At 55.4% G+C, this 18434-nt stretch overlaps 1 protein-coding gene across 8 annotated transcripts in view; it reads left to right on the forward strand.

Moving 5' to 3' along the window:
• The first annotated feature begins 2174 nt into the window (after positions 1–2174).
• DYSF (dysferlin) overlaps positions 2175–18434 on the forward strand; it is a 71579-nt gene continuing 55319 nt past the window's right edge. For 2 of the 8 annotated variants that reach the window (XM_041427576.1, XM_041427580.1), the window contains exons 1-20: positions 2175–2283; positions 6314–6369; positions 6869–6960; positions 8035–8140; positions 9174–9288; positions 9371–9564; positions 10003–10131; positions 10241–10303; positions 10419–10469; positions 10547–10577; positions 10980–11095; positions 11830–11956; positions 12226–12329; positions 13509–13577; positions 13655–13698; positions 13798–13880; positions 15347–15388; positions 16094–16209; positions 16515–16628; positions 17837–18014. In XM_041427576.1, the coding sequence (XP_041283510.1) occupies positions 2196–2283; positions 6314–6369; positions 6869–6960; positions 8035–8140; positions 9174–9288; positions 9371–9564; positions 10003–10131; positions 10241–10303; positions 10419–10469; positions 10547–10577; positions 10980–11095; positions 11830–11956; positions 12226–12329; positions 13509–13577; positions 13655–13698; positions 13798–13880; positions 15347–15388; positions 16094–16209; positions 16515–16628; positions 17837–18014 (1918 nt within the window). In that variant the 5' untranslated portion in view covers positions 2175–2195. Of the gene's footprint in view, positions 2284–4646; positions 4770–6313; positions 6370–6868; positions 6961–8034; positions 8141–9173; positions 9289–9370; positions 9565–10002; positions 10132–10240; positions 10304–10418; positions 10470–10546; positions 10578–10979; positions 11096–11829; positions 11957–12225; positions 12330–13508; positions 13578–13654; positions 13699–13797; positions 13881–15346; positions 15389–16093; positions 16210–16514; positions 16629–17836; positions 18015–18434 lie in introns of those variants that run through there. The other 6 variants (XM_041427575.1, XM_041427579.1, XM_041427578.1 and 3 more) reach the window with 3 other exon arrangements.

The raw sequence follows: 18434 nt of genomic DNA on the forward strand, positions 1-18434 counted from the left end.
TGGGACAGGACTGGGGATCCCAGATCCCATCCTGGTTTGGGGCAGGATTGGGGAATCCAGATCCCATCCTGTTTCGGGGCAGGATCAGGGATCCCAGATCCCATCCTGGTTTGGGGTGAGATCAGGGATCCCAGACCCCCGTCCCATCTCAGTTTGGGGCCGGATCAGGGATCCCAGATCCCAGATCCCATCCTGGTTTGGGGTGAGATCAGGGATCCCAGACCCCCGTCCCATCTCAGTTTGGGGCCGGATCAGGGATCCCAGATCCCAGATCCCATCCTGGTTTGGGGTGAGATCAGGGATCCCAGACCCCCGTCCCATCTCAGTTTGGGGCCGGATCAGGGATCCCAGATCCCAGATCCCATCCTGGTTTGGGGTGAGATCAGGGATCCCAGATCCCAGATCCCATCCTGGTTTGGGGCAGGATCAGGGATCCCAGATCCCAAACCTATCCTGGTTTGGGGTGAGATCAGGGATCCCAGATCCCAGTCCCATCTCAGTTTGGGGCCGGATCAGGGATCCCGGCTCCCAATCCCACCCTGGTTTGGGGCGGGATCCCGGAGCCGCTTTCTGGGAAAGGCCCGGGCTGGAAAGAATTCCCAAAAATAGCTGGGGGCGGGGCCGTTCCCAGCTGTTCCCGCCGGGAATGCGAATCCCATAACGGGGGTGGGGAACCCAAAATCCCCCTGGGGACACAAAAAGGGGGTTGGGAACCCCAGATTCCCATCCTAGGGAAAACTGGGGAGGTGGGGACCCCAAAATTCCCTCCTTAGGGATCAAGGGGGGATTGAGGACCCCAAAATCCCGTTGATGTCCCCAGAGTGGGGTTGGGGACCTGAAAATTCCCTCCCTGGGGACAGTGAGGGAGTGGGAACCCCAAAATCCCTCTAAATGTCTCCCAGGGAGGGGTGGGGGACCCCAAAATTCCCTTTTGGGGACACTGAGGGAGTGGGGACACCAAAATCCCTCCCGATGTCCCCAAAGGGGAGGGTGAGGACCCCAAAATTCCTGTCTTGGAGGGGATTTGGGACCCCACAATTCCTCTCAGGACACAAAAGGAGGGTTGGAGACCCCAAAATTCCCTTTTGGGGACACTGAGGGAGTGGGGACACCAAAATCCCTCCCGATGTCCCCAAAGGGGAGGGTGAGGACCCCAAAATTCCCTTTTGGGGACACTGAGGGAGGGGGGAGACCAAAATTCCATCTTGGGGACAATTTAGGGCTGTAAGGACCCCAAAATCCCTCCCGATGTCCCACAGAGGGGGTGGGGACCCCAAAATTCCCACTTAGGGAAAACTGAGGGAGTGGGGACCCCAAAATTCCATCCTGGCGACAATGGGGGGGGTGGGGACCGCAAAACCCCTCCCGATGTCCCCAAAGAGGGGCTGAGGACCCCAAAATTCCCTTTCTGGGAACATTGAGGGAGTGAGGACCCCAAAACTCCCTCTTGGGGACAGTTTGTGGCTGCAGTGTCCCCCAAATCCCCCCGATGTCCCCAAGGGGGGGTGGCGCCATAGCCCCGCCCCTCCCCCACCCGCGGGGCCGGGTCCCTTTAAGGGAGGCGGAGCCTTGGAGGGGGGAGGGGGGAAAATCCAGGGATTTTTTTTTTTTTTTTTTTTTTTTTTTTTTTTTTTTTTTTTTTGTCATAGTCATGGTTGGCAATGTTGATAACTGGCATAGATCTATGTTGTTTTACAGAATCTTTTTGTGTTGGAGTGCAGGGTCAAGCACCATACAATGATGCAGAATGTTAAACTTTTGACTAATCTGAATACTAATAAATATGTTAGTGGGTAGGAACTGATGTGAAAGAATATACAGTTTTGTATGTGGCCATGGCCATTTTGATTTAAAAGATCAGAGTAGAGCAGTTTGCACTAGACAGTTACAGGGCAATTGTTGTCCTGATGTCCCCAAAGAGGGGCTGAGGACCCCAAAATTCCCTTTCTGGGAACATTGAGGGAGTGAGGACCCCAAACCTCCCTCTTGGGGACAGTTTGTGGCTGCAGTGCCCCCCAAACCCCCCCGATGTCCCCAAGGGGGGGTGGTGCCACAGCCCCGCCCCTCCCCCAACCCCGGGGCCGGGTCCCTTTAAGGGGGGCGGAGCTTTGGAGGGGGGAGGGGGGAAAATCCAGGGATTTTTTTTTTTTTTTTTTTTGGGAAGGGGGGGATGCAGAGGGGTGGGGGAGGGGACGATGCTCCGCGTCTTCGTCCTGCGGGCCGAAAATGTCCTCACAGGCGACAGCGACATCAGCGACACCTACTGCTCCTCCACATTCCAAGGTGGGAAGATCCAGAGGGAGAAAAAAAACCCCGGGATTTGGGGTGGTTTTGGGGGATTTTTGGGGATTTCGGGGAGATTCGGCCACGCCCGGCTCCGTCCTAAAAGTTGGGATGGGGCTGGAAGAGCCGCGGGTCCCCCCCTGTCCCCGTTGTCGCCGCCACCCCTTTGGCGTCCCCTCCCCATTCCAAAGTGTGAAGCTCCAGCGGGGAAAATAATCGGGATTTAGGGGAATTTTGGGGGGGATTTTGGCGGCCCTAAATGTCGGGATGGGGTTGGAAGCGCCGCCGGTCCCCACTGTCCCCGTTGTCGCCGCCACCCCTTTGGTGTCCCCTCCCCATTCCAGCGTGAGAAGCTCCAGAGGGGCAAAAAAAAAAAAAAAAACCCAAAATTCTTGTTTGGATAAATTTGAGGGAATTTTGTCCCGAGGAGCTGGGATGTGGCTGGGAGAGCCGCGGGTCCTCGCTGTCCCCGTTGTCGCCGCCCCCTCTTTGGTGTCGCCACCCCGCTGGTGGCACTTGGGGACCCCCCTGAAGCCACCCCTGGTCCCCGCGCGGTGCCGGCGCCGCGGTTATTTTGGGATTTTCCGCAGGGCGGGGGGGAGGGGATGATCCCAAATTTGGGAATTGTCTCTTCCAGGGGTCCCTTCCCGGGGTCCTTTCCCGCTGGGGACAAAAGTGACATTGAGGGACAAAGGACAAAGTGACGTCACGGGTTGGTTGGTTGGGATTTTTTTTTTTTAATTTATTTTTTAATTGGAAAAAGCGTCTTCTTGGGATTTCCCGGGTGTTCCTGGATGAGGGAGCGTTCCCGGTTTTCCATGGAATTCTCCCGGTGGGGGTGTGGCATTCCCGGTGTTCCGCCCACCCAGATTTGGGGTTTTGGTGTTCCCGGGATTGTGGCATTCCCGAATCCCGGGGCTGGGGCATCCTCTGGCCTTGTAGGATCCCGAAATTCCCAGGGATTTATTTCCCCTCCCTGAGGTTCCCAGCATTCCCACATCCCAGTCCTGGGATATCCTTGGGGTTTCCAGAATTCCTGGATCCCGATGTTTTGATTTCTCATCCCTGGGAATTGTGGGATCCCAGATTTCCCAGGGATTCATTCCCTATCCCTGAGGTTGTCAGCATTCCCAAATCCCAGGGTTTGGGGGATCCTTGGGGCTCCCAGTATTCCCAGATCCAGGGGTTTGAGGGATCCTTGGGGTTTCCAGATTTCCTGGGATCCAAGGATGTCATTCCCCATCCCTGGGAATTGCAGCATTCCCAGATTCCTGTGCTGGGTCATCCTCAGGCTGTGGAGCATCCCTGAATCCCAGGGATTTATTCCCCATCACTGAGGTTCCTGGAATTCCCAAATTCTGGTGTTTGGGGGGATCCTTGGGGTTCCCAGCATTCCCAAATCCCAGTGCCAGGTTATCCCTGGGGTTTTGAGAATTCCTGGACTCCCAATGATTTAATTCCCCATCCCTGGGGAATTGCAGGATTCCCAAATCCCAGGGATTTATTTCCCATTCCTGGGGTTCCCAGCATTCCCAAATCCCGGGGTTTGGATGATCCTTGGGCTTTCCAGCATTCCCGAATCCCAATATTTGATTCCCGGTCCCTGAGGTTTCCAGCATTCCTGAATTCCCAAGGATTTCCTTCCCCATCCCTGGGAATTGCAGCATTCCCAAATCCCGGTGCTGGGTCATTCTCAGGCCTTGGAGCATCCCTGAATCCCAGGGATTCATTTCCCATTTTTTGGGGTTCCCAGCATTCCCAAATCCAGTGCCAGGTTATCCCTGGGTTTTCTGAAATTCCTGAATTTCCAATGATTAAATTCCTGAATTTCCAATGATTAAATTCCCCATCCCTGGGAACTGCAGGAACCTCAAATCCCAGGATTTTATTCCCCATCACTGGGATTCCCAGCATTCCCAAATCCCGAGGTTTTGCCATCCCTGATATTCCCAGCATTCCTGGCTCCCAAGGATTTCACTTCCCACCTCGAATTCCTGGGATCCGGTGATTGATTCCCCATCCCTGGGAATTGCAGCATTCCCAGATTCCTGTGCTGGGTCATCCTCAGGCTGTGGAGCATCCCTGAATCCCAGGGATTTATTCCCCATCCCTGGTGTTCCCAGCATTCCCAAATCCCCGTGTTTGCCCATGCCTGGGAATTGCAGCTTCCCTGAATCCCGGGGATTTATTCCCAACTCCCGCCCTCCCCATCTCCCCCCAATCCCAGCTCTCCTTCCCACGATCCCGGTTTTTTCCCAGCCCCTCCAGGGGCGTTCCCGTGCCGGGAAGGGCCGGACCAGGAAAAGGGGGTGGGAATGGGATCAGGGAGCGGATCCTTACCCCGGCTTTCCCGACGCCGGCTTTCCCGATCCCGGTTTTCCCGATCCCGGCCATGCTCCGCTGCCTGCTCCAAAGGGCTTCCCAACTTCCCAGCCTGGAAAAGCGGGATAAGCAAAGCGATCCCGTGGCCAGCCTGACATTCCGAGGTGAGGGAATCCCGAGTTTTGGGGTTTTTTGGGAAGGAAGGGAGGGTTTGGAATGTTTTTAGCTGCTTTGGAAGCAGCTCCCAGGAAAATCTGGGACCTGGGAAGCTCCTAAATCCTTGGGAAATCCTTCGCTTTGCACCTTTTATCCCCTTGATCCCAAAGTTTTTAAATCCTCGCTGGAATATCCCTGGGAATTCCATCCTTTTAAATCCTTGAATTCAGCACTGGGATGGATGTGAATAATCCCACACGGAGCAGGGGTTTTCCCATTCCCGAGGGATGGATTTCCTGGGAAAACGGAGGGGTTTGTACTCCCAAAATTCCCGCTGGAGGACAGCGCTGCCCTGGCATTTTCCTGGAGTTTGAAAAAATGGGAAGAAATCCCATTTTAAACAAAAATTAGGGAAAAGGACGAGCGGCTCCCGGTCCAGGTTTTCCATTTGGAATGGGGGTGCTGCTGATCCCGTTCCCACCGGGATCCCAGGAGCTCCATCTTCAACAAAATCCCGATCCAGGGCAATTCCAGAGCTCTGAATCCCGGGAAAAATCAGGAACAAGGTGGGAATGAATCTCTGGATGAGGGCAAACATCAGGATGAGTTTTCCTTATTGCCAGAGCCGGGAAGTTCGGCTCTTCCCCGATCCCAAATAGGGAAGGAGTCGCTGAATGGTGCGAAAAGAGCGGAAAAGAGGGAATATTTGGAATATCCCGGAGTCTCCCGGGATTTGAGTCACCTCCATTGTTTGGCCTTTTCCTTTTCCTCTTCCCGCGGGGGTCCCTCCCTTGGGATGCGGCGACATTCCAGGAGGGATGAGGGGGGCGTGGCTTTGGGACGGGGGTGGATGCATTTCCAGGATTGGGAATGTTTGGGAGGGGCGGAATCCCGGGATTCCCACCTTCGGCTTTTAGGGGATCATGGGTAAACTGAGGCACAATCCCGAGATTGGGAATGGAGGGAATGGAATCCCGTTTGGGATCTCCCGTGGCTCTTCCCACCCCAAATTCTCAGTCCTTGGAAACCTTTGGATGCTCCTGGGGAAACTGAGGCACAGCAAGGAGGGGGTATCCATGGGATTTTCCTGCACATTTTCCAGCCTGGAAGGGTTGGGGATCAGGGGGTTCCTAGGGATTTTCCAGCCTGGAAGGGTTGGGGATCCAAGTGGGGTCCTGGATCCAATTTCTGCATTCCCAGCCCTGCTTGGGAACAGGGAATGGGGCTGGATCCTGATCCTGGGGATTGTGGGAATTTCTGGAAGCTCAGTCCTAGCTGTGAGGAGAGATTGGGATCCAGTCCTGGCCCTGGGAATTTCTGGAAACCCAGCTCCAGCTGGGATCAGGGATTGGGATCCAATCCTGCTCCTGGGAATTTCTGAAAGTTCAGCTCCACCTGGGATCAGGGAATGGAGCCTGATCCTGGTTCTGGGAATTCTGGGAATCCTTGGAAGCTCAGCCCCAGCTGAGATCGGAGTTTCATTCTGGGATCCTGATCCTTGGAAAGCTCCTGATCCCTGGGAAGATCCCAATCCTGGTTTTTCTCCTTCCAGGTGTCAAGAAGAGGACAAAGGTCATCAAGAACAATGTGAATCCTGTCTGGAATGAGGTGAGAATTCCCAGTCCCTGGATTCATCCCTGTTCCCAGAAAACGGCTCTGAGTCCAGGTGATTCCCTGGGGCTTCTGCCCCATGGAATTTTTGGGATCATTCCCTTTCTGTTCCAGAATTCCAGGCACAATTCCAATCTCTTCCCCTTCCATAAAAGTCTTATCCAGACTTGGCATGAATGTTTCAAGGAATTTCCATGGAATGGGAATTTTTCCAGCAGCTTTTCCCTTCCAATGCTGTCCTTGTGCTCCCATGGGCCAAAATTCCAAAAAAAAAAAAGGGAATTTGGTGGGAAAATGGGCGCAGATTTGGGGCTGGAGCTGCTCTCAGGATTTGCTCCTTCCTGGTAATCCATAGCCAAGGAAAACTTTTTCCCAAGGCAAATTTTCCTGGTGGATTTGCTGGGAAATTTGGCTTTGGGAATGCTGTGATTCCGAAGGGATTTGGTTTCTCCACTTCCAGACTCTGATCCCAGCCTCTCCCTCCTCTTTTTTCCAGGGATTTGAGTGGGACCTGAAGGGAATCCCGCTGGATCCCGATGCCGAGCTCACCGTAGTGGTCAAGGACCATGAAACTGTGGGAAGAAACAGGTGGGAAAAATTCCGGAGCCGGACAGGGCCCCTTCTCCCTTTTCCCATTCCCGGGATTCATCCGGCTCTTCCCAGACTTTGCGGATTCCCGCTGTGGGATGGCCGTGGGAGGCTGGAGCCGCATTTTTGGGCTGCTTCGCTCGGAATCCGGGGGAAATTCCAGCGTTGGAAGGTCGGGAATACACAGGGGGTGGTTGTCTGGGGACGGACACTTCGGACACTTGGCCAGGATTTGGGAAGCGCTGCCAAGATCGCTCCCAAGGTGCCGGCAGGGCCGGGAACGGCGGCGGGAGCGGAGCCTCCGGTTTCCTTCCTCCGGCTGATCCCGGTGCTCCCCCATTCCAGGGGTTCCCCATGGATCGGGGGCTCCTGCTGGGTGAGGAACGAGGGGATTCCGGTGATTCCCGGCCTTTCCCGGCTCTGTGGGGTGGGAGAGCTGCTTGGAAAAGGGAAAAAATAGAGGAAGGGATTTATTTATAGGGGTAAGAGGTTGGGAATGCGGCCTGGGGCAGGAAGGATCTTGATTCCAGAACTGGAGCTGAGGCTGGAATTGCTGCTGGGCTGAAATCCAAGGGGGCTGGAATTTGGGGCCGCTCCAACTCCTGGGTGCCCATAAATAGCCACGGGAAAATGGGAGGAGGGTCCAGGATCCCGGAGCAGGAAGATTCCGGCAGACACCTCCCAGGCTGCTCCAAGCCCCATCCCAGCCTGGCCTTGGGCACTGCCAGGGATGCAGGGGCAGCCACAGCTGCTCTGGGAATTCCAGCCCAGCCCCTGCCCACCCTCCCAGCCAGGAATTCCTTGCCAAGATCCCAGCCCAATCTCCCCTTTGCCCCTGGGAGCCATTCCCTGTGTGCTGTCCCTGCAGGCCTTGTCCCCAGTCCCTCTGCAGCTCTCCTGGAGCCCCTTCAGGGACTCTGAGCATTCCCTGGATTTTTCCCTTCTCCAGGGGAATGTTCCTAGCTCTCCCAGCCTGGCTCCATCTCCATGGCCTCCTCTGGACTCCCATCCCTGGCTCTGGAATGGTTTGGATGCCCTTGGAGCAGCCCTGAGCCCTCTCCCTGTTTCCCACAGGTTTTTGGGAGAATCCCGCGTGCCGCTCCGGGATGTTCTGGGCACCCCCAGCCTGGCGGCCTCGTTCAACCTCCCCCTGCTGGACTCGCGCAAGGAGAGCACTGGGGTGAGTGCCCGGCTCCCAGTTGGGACCAGCTGGGGCTCCCAGTTTGGGACCATTTGGGGTTCCCAGTTGGGACCAATATAAGCCATGCCATGGCCAGTTTGGGCTTTCATTTTGGGACCAGTTGGGGCTCCCAGTCTGGGACCAGTACAAATCATGGCATGGCCAGGAATCCTCCCAGTTTGGGACCAATTGGGGTTCCCAGTTTGGGACCAGTACAAGTCATGACATAGCCAGTTTGGGCTCCCAGTTTGGACCAGTACAAGCCGTGGCATGACCAGGGGGGCTCCCAGTTTGAGACCAGTTGGGGCTCCCAGTTTGGACCAGTACAAGCCATAGCATGACCAGGAATCCTCCCAGTTTGGGACCAGTTGGGGCTCCCAGTTGGGACCAGTATGAGCCATGGTATGGCCAGTTTGGGCTTCCAGTTTGGGACCAGTTGGGGCTCCCAGTTTTGGACCAATATAAGACATGCCATGGCCAGCTGGGGCTCCCAGTTTGGACCAGTACATGCCATGGCATGACCAGGAATCCTCCCAGTTTGGGACAGTACAAGCCATGGCATGGCCAGGAATCCTCCCAGTTTGGGACCAATTGGGGTTCCCAGTTTGGGACCAGTACAAGTCATGACATAGCCAGTTTGGGCTCCCAGTTTGGACCAGTACAAGCCGTGGCATGACCAGGGGGGCTCCCAGTTTGAGACCAGTTGGGGCTCCCAGTTGGGACCAGTAGAAGCCATAGCATGGCCAGTTGGGGCTCCCAGTTTGGGACCAGTTTGAGCAATGTCCCTCCCAGTGGCAGCCTCCAGTTTGAGACTAGTCTGAATCCCTTCCCTCCCAGTTTAATCCCAGTCTGAGCCAGATCCCTCCCAGTCTGATCCCAGTTTGAGTCCTGTCCCTCCCAGTCTGATCCCAGTTTGAGTCCTGTCCCTCCCAGTTGAAGCTCCCAGTTTGACACCAGTCTGAATCCCTTCCCTCCCAGTTTGATCCCAGTTCTCCCATCCTGTCCTCTCTGACACTCATTCCCTGTTTTCCAGGCTTCCCTGTTCCTGCAGGTGTCCTACATCCCCCCTCCAGGCGCTATCCCGCTTTTCCCACCTCCAGCCCCTCCGGAGCCGGCCCCGGCTGCAGCCGAGCTGGACACGGTCACCGGTAACCACAACCCCTCCCCATCCCGGTTTTTGAAATCCAAACCCCTTCCCAAATCCCACATTTCCCTTCTCCCACCGGGCAGAGACAGCTGGAGAGGAGGACACGGAAGATCCGGAGGCCACGGCGGACACGGAGCCCTCAGCGTCCTCTGGAGCACCGGGCTCGGAGCCGCCCTCATTCCCAAGGAAACCATCCGGGAATCACATCCAGGGGGTGAAGAGGAGGAGGAGGAGCTCTCCCAAAAAACCTTTATCCAACAAACCACAGGATTTCCAGGTGGGATGATCTGTTCCCATAAAATCCTGCAGGTTGTTCTGGTGATTCCTTGTCCTCCATCCCATGGAATGATCCTGGTGATTGCCTATCCTCCATCCCATGGAATGATCCTGGTGATTGCCTATCCTCTATCCCATGGGATGATCCTGGTGACTCCCTGTCCTCCATCCCATAGGATGATCCCGGTGATCCCCATCGTGGTGATTCCCTGTCCTACACCCCATCCCAGATCCCAGTGATTCCCTGTCCTCCATCCCATGGGATGATCCTGGTGATTCTCATCCTGGTGATTCCTCATTCTCCATCCCTAGGGATGATCCTGGTGATTCTCTATCTTCCATTCTGTGGGATGATCCTGGTGATTCCTTGTTCTCCATCCCGTGGGATGATCCCGGTGATTCCCATCCCCCTGATTCCCTGTCCTCCATCCCATCCTAGATCCGGGTGAGGGTCATCGAGGCCCGGCAGCTTCCCGGGATCCAGATCCGTCCGGTGGTGAAGGTGACGGTGGCTGGACAAACCCGGAGAACGCGGATCCGGAAAGGGAACAGCCCCTTCTTCGATGAGGTCAGTGGGAATTCCCTCTCCAATGATTCCTGGGAGAGGCTGGCATGTGGGAATGCACTCTGGGGGGAAAATTGGGATAACGCCTCATCCTCATCCCGGTTTTCCACAGACTTTTTTCTTCAACGTCTTTGAGTCCCCATCGGAGCTGTTCGATGCTCCTATTTTCCTCACGGTGAGTGTTGGGAAAACCTGGAATTCTTCCCCTCCCAGGGAAACCCCCCCCGTTCCCTATGATCCTTCATCCCAGCAGGATTTGGGTTGGATCACCCATTTTACCTCATTTTCAGGTCGTGGATTCTCGATCGTTCCGCACGGATTCGGTGATCGGGGAATTCCGGGTAAGATCCCTACCCCTTTTCCTGGTGTTTCCTGTTCTGGATGAACTCTGGAATCTTCTTTTCCTTTAATCCCGCAGATGGATGTGGAGACCGTTTACTCCGAGCCAAGTGAGTCTTGGGAAACTCCTTAGGTTTTTTGGGAAATGCACCCACACATCCCAGCTCTTCCACAGTGGAACCCCAAATCCATGACCATGGAATCCTGGAATGGTTTGGGTGGGAAGGGACCTTAAGGATCATCCGGTTCCATCCAGGGAAAAATTCCACCACCCCAGGTGGATCCAAGTCCATCCAACCTGGCCTTGGATACTTCCAGGGATGGAGCATCCACAGCTTCTCTGGGAATTCTGTTCCAAAGACCCCTCCCTCTCCCCTGGTCCCCTCTTGGGAAAGGAACTGAAATATTCCCTTATCCCATTCCATGATTTTCATTTAAACCCCACCCAGGAGCATCCCTGACCTCCCTCCACGTCCAAGGAGTAATTCCCAGTTTTCCATGTTTTCCTGCAGAACACGCTTTCCGCAGGAAGTGGCTGCTCCTCTCGGATCCGGAGGATTTTTCCGCGGGAGCCAAGGGCTACCTGAAAGTCAGCGCCTGCGTGCTGGGGCCTGGAGATGAAGCTCCCGTGAGTATTCCTGCTGGGAAGGGGGGGGCATTCCAGCCCTGGGATATTCTGGCCAAGAGCCAACAACAGCCACGGCCATTCCCAGGGAAGCCGTGCTTGGATTTTCCTCTGTTTTGGGGGAAAAGTGCTGCATTTTCTCACGGAATCATGGAATAGGTTGGGTTGGGTGGATCTTAAATCCCATCCATTTCCACTCAGGGACACCTCCCACTGTCCCAGGTGGATCCAAGCTCCAATGTCCAGCCTGGTCTTGGGCACTGTCAGGGATCCAGGAGCAGCCGCAGCTGCTCTGGGAATTCCAGCCCAGCCCCTGCCCCCCCTCCCAGCCAGGAATTCCTTCCCAAGATCCCAGCCCAATCTCCCCTTTGCCAGTGGCAGCCATTCCCTGGGTGTTGTCCCTGCAGACCTTGTCCACAGTCCCTCTGCAGCTCTCCTGGAGCCCCTTCAGGGACTCTGAGCATTCCCTGGATTTTTCCCTTCTCCAGGGGAACATTCCCAGCTCCCCCAGAGCAGAGGGGCTCCAGAATCCTGGAATGGTTTGGTTTGAAGGAGACCATAAATCCCACCCTATCCATGTTCAGGGACACTTCCCACTAACCCAAGTTGCTCCAAACCCATCCAACCTCACCTTGGACACTCCCAGGGATGGCAAATCCACCCAGCCTCTCTCGTTTGGGATTTTCCTGCTCGTTCCCGAATCCGGGGTGACTTTTCCCGTTGTCCTCTTCCCACAGCTGGAGAAGAAGGAGGTGGCCGAGGACAAGGAGGACATCGAGGCCAATCTGCTGCGCCCCACCGGGGTCACCCTCAGGGGGGCCCAGTTCTGCCTCAAGATCTTCAAAGCCGAGGATTTGCCCCAGAGTAAGTTTTTCCTTCAGATTCCTCGGAATTGCGACATTCCAGGCAGGAATTAGGGCCCGGAGAAGGGAATGATCCATATTGCAGTCCAAGGATATCGGGCAGTTTTATGGGAGAGGAGTTTCTTACTGGTCCGAACTGGTTTTATCCCCCTGCTTTTCCCGCCTGGAGAGTGTCTCCTCCATGGGAATGCTCATCCTGCTGGTGGGACAGCTGTGACCCTCTGGATGCTGCGTAATTCCACGGATTTTGGCATCTCCCTCTTTTCCCAGTGGATGATGCTGTCATGGACAACGTCCGGCAGATCTTCGGCTTCGAGAGCAACAAGAAGAACTTGGTGGATCCCTTCGTGGAAGTCAGCTTTGCTGGGAAAACGGTCAGTGGAGCGGGATCCTCCGGAATTCTGGGAATGGCAGCGGGAGGAACCCGCGGCTGGGATAAGAGCGGGATGATCTTGGGATTGGGAATGGCAGCAGAACATTCCTTCCCACATCTCTGGGATTGGGATTTCAGTGGGATGTCCTCAGGACGGGGATGGCAGCAGGGTGTTCCCGGGGCTGGGTAACAGCAGGATAATCCTGGGATTGGGAATGGCAGTGGGATGATCCTGGGATTGGGAATGGCAGCACGATGACCTCTCATGGTCCTCAGGGTTGGGATGGCAGCGGGACATTCCCACCCAGGTCTTTGGGATTGGGAAGGCAGCAGGATATCCTTGGGGTTGGGATGGCAGTGGGACATTCCCTGTGGATCCCCAAGCTTGGTCCTGGAATGAGGAAATTTGGTCTTGGAATTTGGAGGAATTTGGTCTTGGATGAGGGAATTTGGTCCTGGAATGTGGGAATTTGGTCTTGGAATGGGGAAATTTTCCCCTGGAATGGGGCAAAAGTGATCCCACTGGTCCCAAGGTGGGAAGATCCCTGGGAAATCTGAAACATCCTCTGCCTCCTGCACCAGGGGGTTTAAGAACCCCGTGGAATGGGGAAAGGATTTTAGGGAATCTGAGGCTGGATTTTGTGGAACCTGAGGCTGGATTTGGGGGAATTTGGGACTGGATTTTAGGGAACTTGATTTTAGGCCAGATTTTGAGGACCCTGAGACTGGATTTTGGGAACCTTTGGATTTTGTGGAATCTGAGACTGGATTTGGGGGAATCTGAGGCAGAATTTTAGGGAATCTAAGGCTGGATTTTGAGGAGCCCGAGTCTAGATTTTAGGGAATTTGGGACTGGATTTTAGGGAACTTGATTTTAGGCCAGATTTTGAGGACCCTGAGACTGGATTTTGGGAACCTGAAGCTGGATTTGGGGGAATGTGAACCTCAACTTTTGGGAATCTAAGGCTGGATTTTGGGGAACCTGAGGCTGGATTTTAGGGAATCTGAAGTTGGATTTGGGGGTATTTGAGCCTCAGCTTCTGAGACTCTAAGGCCAGATTTTAGGGAAACTGAAGCCGGATTTTAGGGAAGCTGAGGCTTCCCAGCTCCATGAATTGGGTTAATTGCCGCTTTCCTGGGATGACACCAGCTTTTCCCTCTTCCCATCCCTTCCTTCCAGCTCTACTCCCGGATCCTGGAGAAAAACGCCAACCCCCAGTGGAACCAGTGCCTGACGCTGCCGGCCATGGTGAGCACTGGTGTCCCCAAGGTCCCCTCCCGGTGTCCTCAGCGCCACTCACCCTCTTCCCGTATCCCTTTTCCCAGTTCCCTTCCATGTGCGAGCGGATGAGGATCCGTGTGACCGACTGGTGAGCGGGAAGGGCATTCCCAGTGCCCGGAGCGGCGGGATGGGCATGGGGACATTCCCCCCCCACCACAGTCCCCAAAGTGACAATGTCACCTCACAGGGACCGTCTGACGCACAATGACGTCATCGGCACCGCTTTCCTCGGAATGTCCAAGATTTCGGCCCCTGGCGGGGAGCTGGAGGGTAAGGGCGGGAAGCAGGCCGGGATTTGGGATGCATGGCCTTGGAGGAGCTGCATGGCGTGGCTGGAGGTTGGTGGTGGCTTTGGGGATGTCACAGCTGTCACTGTCCCCACCTGGGGACACAGGATGGAGTCCTGCGGTCACTTTGAGCTGTGCCCCCTTTCCAGATTGGATCCAACCCCTCTGGATTTAGGATTTGATGGATTCTTGGGAATGGGGGAAAGAAGTTGCAGGTCCATGGTGTGGTTGGATGTTGGTGGTGGCTTTAGGAGTGTCACAGCTGTCACTGTCCCTGCCTGGGGACACAGGATGGGGTCCTGGGGTTGCTCCAAGCTCTGCCTCATTTCTGGATGGATCCAACCCCTCTGGATTTAGGATTTGATGGATTCTTGGGATTTGGTGGATTCTTGGGAATGGGGTCCATGGTGGGGCTGGAGGTTGGTGACACGTGGTGGTGGTGGCACCGCTGCTGGCAGCCACGCCCCTCTGAGGTGTCCAGCCCACTGAGGTGACATATAGGGGCTGTCACAAGGTGGGAATTCCCATCCAGCCCATGCTGTTCCAAATCCCGGGAATTTTCTGAGGGTAAGGACCCCCAGGTGTGGCAGGGCTTAGCCGGATGTCACTGTCACTGGAGCCAGGTGGGAGGGCGGGAATTTGGAACACAGCTTTGGACCTGCTGAGGGCTTGGAGCTTCCACCTGCATGAGCTTTTCCTGCTGCCAGCGCTTCCGTGGAATCTGCGATCCCAGTGGGAATTCTGCACATGGCTTTGTGACCTGCCTGTGAGCTGTAGGGACATGGGATGGCCACGTTGGAAAAAGCTTGGAGCACGCTGGGGTAGTGGGATGTGTCCCTGCCCATGGAATGGGATGAGCTTTAAGGTCCTTCCAAGCCATTCCATGATTCCATGGATCAGGACATGATCCAGAAGCTCCACCCTTGTCCCACCTCCGACACTGTCCAGTCCCCTCTTCCCAATCCCAACACAGATCCTGGGATGGGCTGGAGAGAGAGACAGAGAGGCTGGGAGGGAGGATGGGAATGGTGGGATCCAGGATTGGCATCTCCCCACTGCTGGCATCTGCTTGATCCCAAGGAAATGCCTGGGAACGCAACTCAGGGATGCTCCAATCCCGCTCCACCCCAATCCCACAGCCTCTGGAATTGTCCAAGGCCAGGCTGGACAAGGCTCAAAATGACCTGGGATGGTGGGAAGTGTCCCTGGATGCACCTGGATGGGCTTTAAGGTCCCTTCCCACCCCAACCATTCCATGATTCCATGATTCTCTAATTCCTGGATTCCCTGATTCCATAATTCCTTGATTCCATGAAAAACCTCTCCCTTTCTCTCTCTGTCTCTCCGCACTAAAACCCGTGGGAATCTCCCCCCTCATTCCCATCTCCATCCCTTTTCCATGCTCCTCTTCCAATCTTCCCAACCTCTCTCCCTCTCTTTGTGCCTCAGATGAGTTTCCTGCTCCTGTGAAGCCTCTGAAACCCTCGGACCGTACGTTCCCAGTAACATCCCAGTTTTCCAGCACCTCCCGGGACTGGTTTTACTGGTTCCGCTCTCTGGACGGGGGGAGGATCAGCTGGGATGAGTTGGGCACCTTGGAAAAAGGGAATGGCTCTGGTTTGGCCCTTTGGGGATTCCCGGGATGCTGTCAGTTGGGAATGTGGAGCCAGCCGGGCGCACGGAGCTCAGGGCAGGATTCCCACTCAAAATTCCATAAAAATTAGTGGTTCTCCTCATGGAATCACAGGATTGGAAAATCCTTCTGATCCATTGACTCCCAAGGCCACCCTGTATCCGTATTGCCAAGTGCCACATCCTCAGGGATGTTCAGTCCCTCCAGGGATGGGGACAGCCCTTTCCAGGAAGGAATTTTCCCAGAAATCCAACCTAAACCTCTCTTGGCACATCCTGAGGCTCTTTCCTCTCTCCTGTCGCTCTTACTCTTGTCCAACCCCTCTCTGACCTCACCCTTTTCCATGGGGACTTTTCCCGGGATTGGGAATTCCCAGGATTCAGCACCACACCCTCTGTATCTTTCTCCTGCTCCAAGGTGAGGTCATGGCATTCAAAATGAGCGGAAATTCCAGGATTTTGGTGGCCTTCAGCTGTGTGATCCCTGTGATCCTACAGCGAGCGTGACGCGTTCCCAAGGTGTCTTCAGGAATACCTAATCCCTCTTTTCCCTGCCATTCCCAGTGGATGACGGGCTGGGATTCCTGCCAACATTTGGGCCCTGCTACATCAACCTCTACGGCAGCCCCCGGGAATTCACCGGATTTCCCGATCCCTACGAGACGCTCAATTTGGGAAAGGTGACATCGGCTGCTTCCCGGCGCATCCCAAAATAACCTCTGGCTCCTCTTTTCCCAAAAAAAGCTGCTTCTAACCCAACCTGGCTTTGTCATCAGGAGCCTGCACTGAGTTTCCCACTCCTAGCTATTCCTGCTAACGCCTCCTTAACCCGGCTCTGCTCCCAAAATTCCACTTCGGAAGCGCCAGCTGGAATTCTTTCCCTGATCCCGCTACTCCACAATGAAGCTCCTTGAAAGCAAAGGCAGAGCTCAGCCTCGGGAAGGGAATTCTGGGATTCTGACTCCTGTTCCTGGTCTATCCCAAGGGTGAGGGAGTCGCGTATCGGGGCCGGATCCTGGTGGAGCTGGAGACCAAACTGGTGGAGCACATGGAGCAGAAAGTGGAGGAGATTCCTGCCGATGACATCCTGAGGGTGGAGGTATTGGAATTTCTGGAAAATCTCTGGGATTGTGGGACACTAGGGAAGGGATGTAGGCCATGGGTGGGGGTTGTCCCGTGGTCTGTGAGCTCCTGGAGGGGTATCCTGCTGGATTTCCATCCCAAAGTATCCAGGTTGGTCCATCCGAGCTGGTCATGGTGAGCGTGGAATTGTGGGATCATGGAATGGTTTGGTAGGAATGGACCTTGAAGCTAATCCTGTTCTATGGCAGGGACACCTCCCCCTATCCCAGGTGGATCCAAGCCCCAATGTCCAGCCTGGCCTCGGGCACTGCCAGGTATCCAGGGGCAGCCACAGCTGCTCTGGGAATTCCAGCCCAGCCCCTGCCCACCCTCCCAGCCAGGAATTCCTTGCCAAGATCCCAGCCCAATCTGCCCTTTGCCAGTGGGAGCCATTCCCTGTGTCCTGTCCCTGCAGGCCTTGTCCCCAGTCCCTCTGCAGCTCTCCTGGAGCCCCTTCAGGCCCTGCAAGGGGCTCCAAGGAATCTCCCATGACATTGTGGGAGATTGCCCTTCATTCCGGCTCTCTCAGATTTCCTCGTTTGGCTCCTTTTCCATGAGAAGTTGCAGCCTCCTCTTCCATCTGGTTTTCCTAAAATTCCCCTAAGATTCCCGTGCTGCGAAGTTTGTTATTCCCCTTGTAAGAAAATTCCCATCCTGGTATCACTGAGGTTGGAGAATCCCACCAGGATCCTCCAGTCCAAGCTGTGCCCAATGCCCACCTTGGCATTGAGTGCCACATCCAGGAATTCCTTGGACACCTCCAGGGATGGGCCCTCCAAACCTCCCTGGGCACTTCCAAGGCCTGATCACCCTTTCCATGAGGAAATTCCTGCTGATGTCCAACCTGAGCCTCCCCTGGCCCAGCCTGAGGCCATTCCCTTCTATCCTGTTTTTCCTTGGGATCAGATCCCAACTCCCACCTGGTTCCAACCTGTCAGGGAGTTGTGCAGAGCCAGAAGGTCCCTGTGGATCCTCCTTTTCTCTGGGATGAGCCCCTTCCCAGCTCCCTCAGCTTTTGCTGATTCTCCAGCCCCTTTCCAGCTCCCTCACCTTTTCCTGGTACTCCAGCCCCTTCCCAACTCTCTCAGCAACTCCCCAGGATTTACCCTCCAGCTTCTTCTGGCTCCATCTCCCGGAGATCATTGCCAGCATCTCCTCCACGTCCAATTCCCGTTCATATTCCAGAAATACCTGCGCCGACGGAAATATTCCCTCTTTGCCGCCTTCTACTCGGCCACCATGCTCCAGGGTGTGGACGGCGCCATCCAGTTCGAGGTCAGCATCGGGAATTACGGCAACAAGTTTGACACCACCTGCCTGCCCCTGGCCTCCACCACCCAGTACAGCCGGGCCGTCTTCGATGGTGAGCACGGCACGGATTCCGTCCTCCGGGATGATCCAAACCCGGCTGGTGGAAGAGAACCCTGGAATTATGGAATGGGTTGGGATGGAAGAGGCCTTAATTCCCTGCCTGTTCCAGCTCAGGGACTGTTATCCCAGGTGGATCCAAGCCCCAGTGCCCAGCCTGGCCTTGGGCACTGCCAGGGATGCAGGGGCAGCCACAGCTGCTCTGGGAATTCCAGCCCAGCCCCTGCCCACCCTCCCAGCCAGGAATTCCTTGCCAAGATCCCAGCCCAATCTCCCCTTTGCCAGTGGGAGCCATTCCCTGTGTGCTGTCCCTGCAGGCCTTGTCCCCAGTCCCTCTGCAGCTCTCCTGGAGCCCCTTCAGGAACTCTGAGCATTCCCTGGATTTTTCCCTTCTCCAGGAGAACATTCCCAGCTC

This window comes from Onychostruthus taczanowskii, unplaced genomic scaffold (assembly GCF_017590055.1).
Source record: "Onychostruthus taczanowskii isolate IOZ18803 unplaced genomic scaffold, ASM1759005v1 scaffold117, whole genome shotgun sequence".
In the NCBI taxonomy this organism is placed as follows: Eukaryota; Metazoa; Chordata; class Aves; order Passeriformes; family Passeridae; genus Onychostruthus; species Onychostruthus taczanowskii.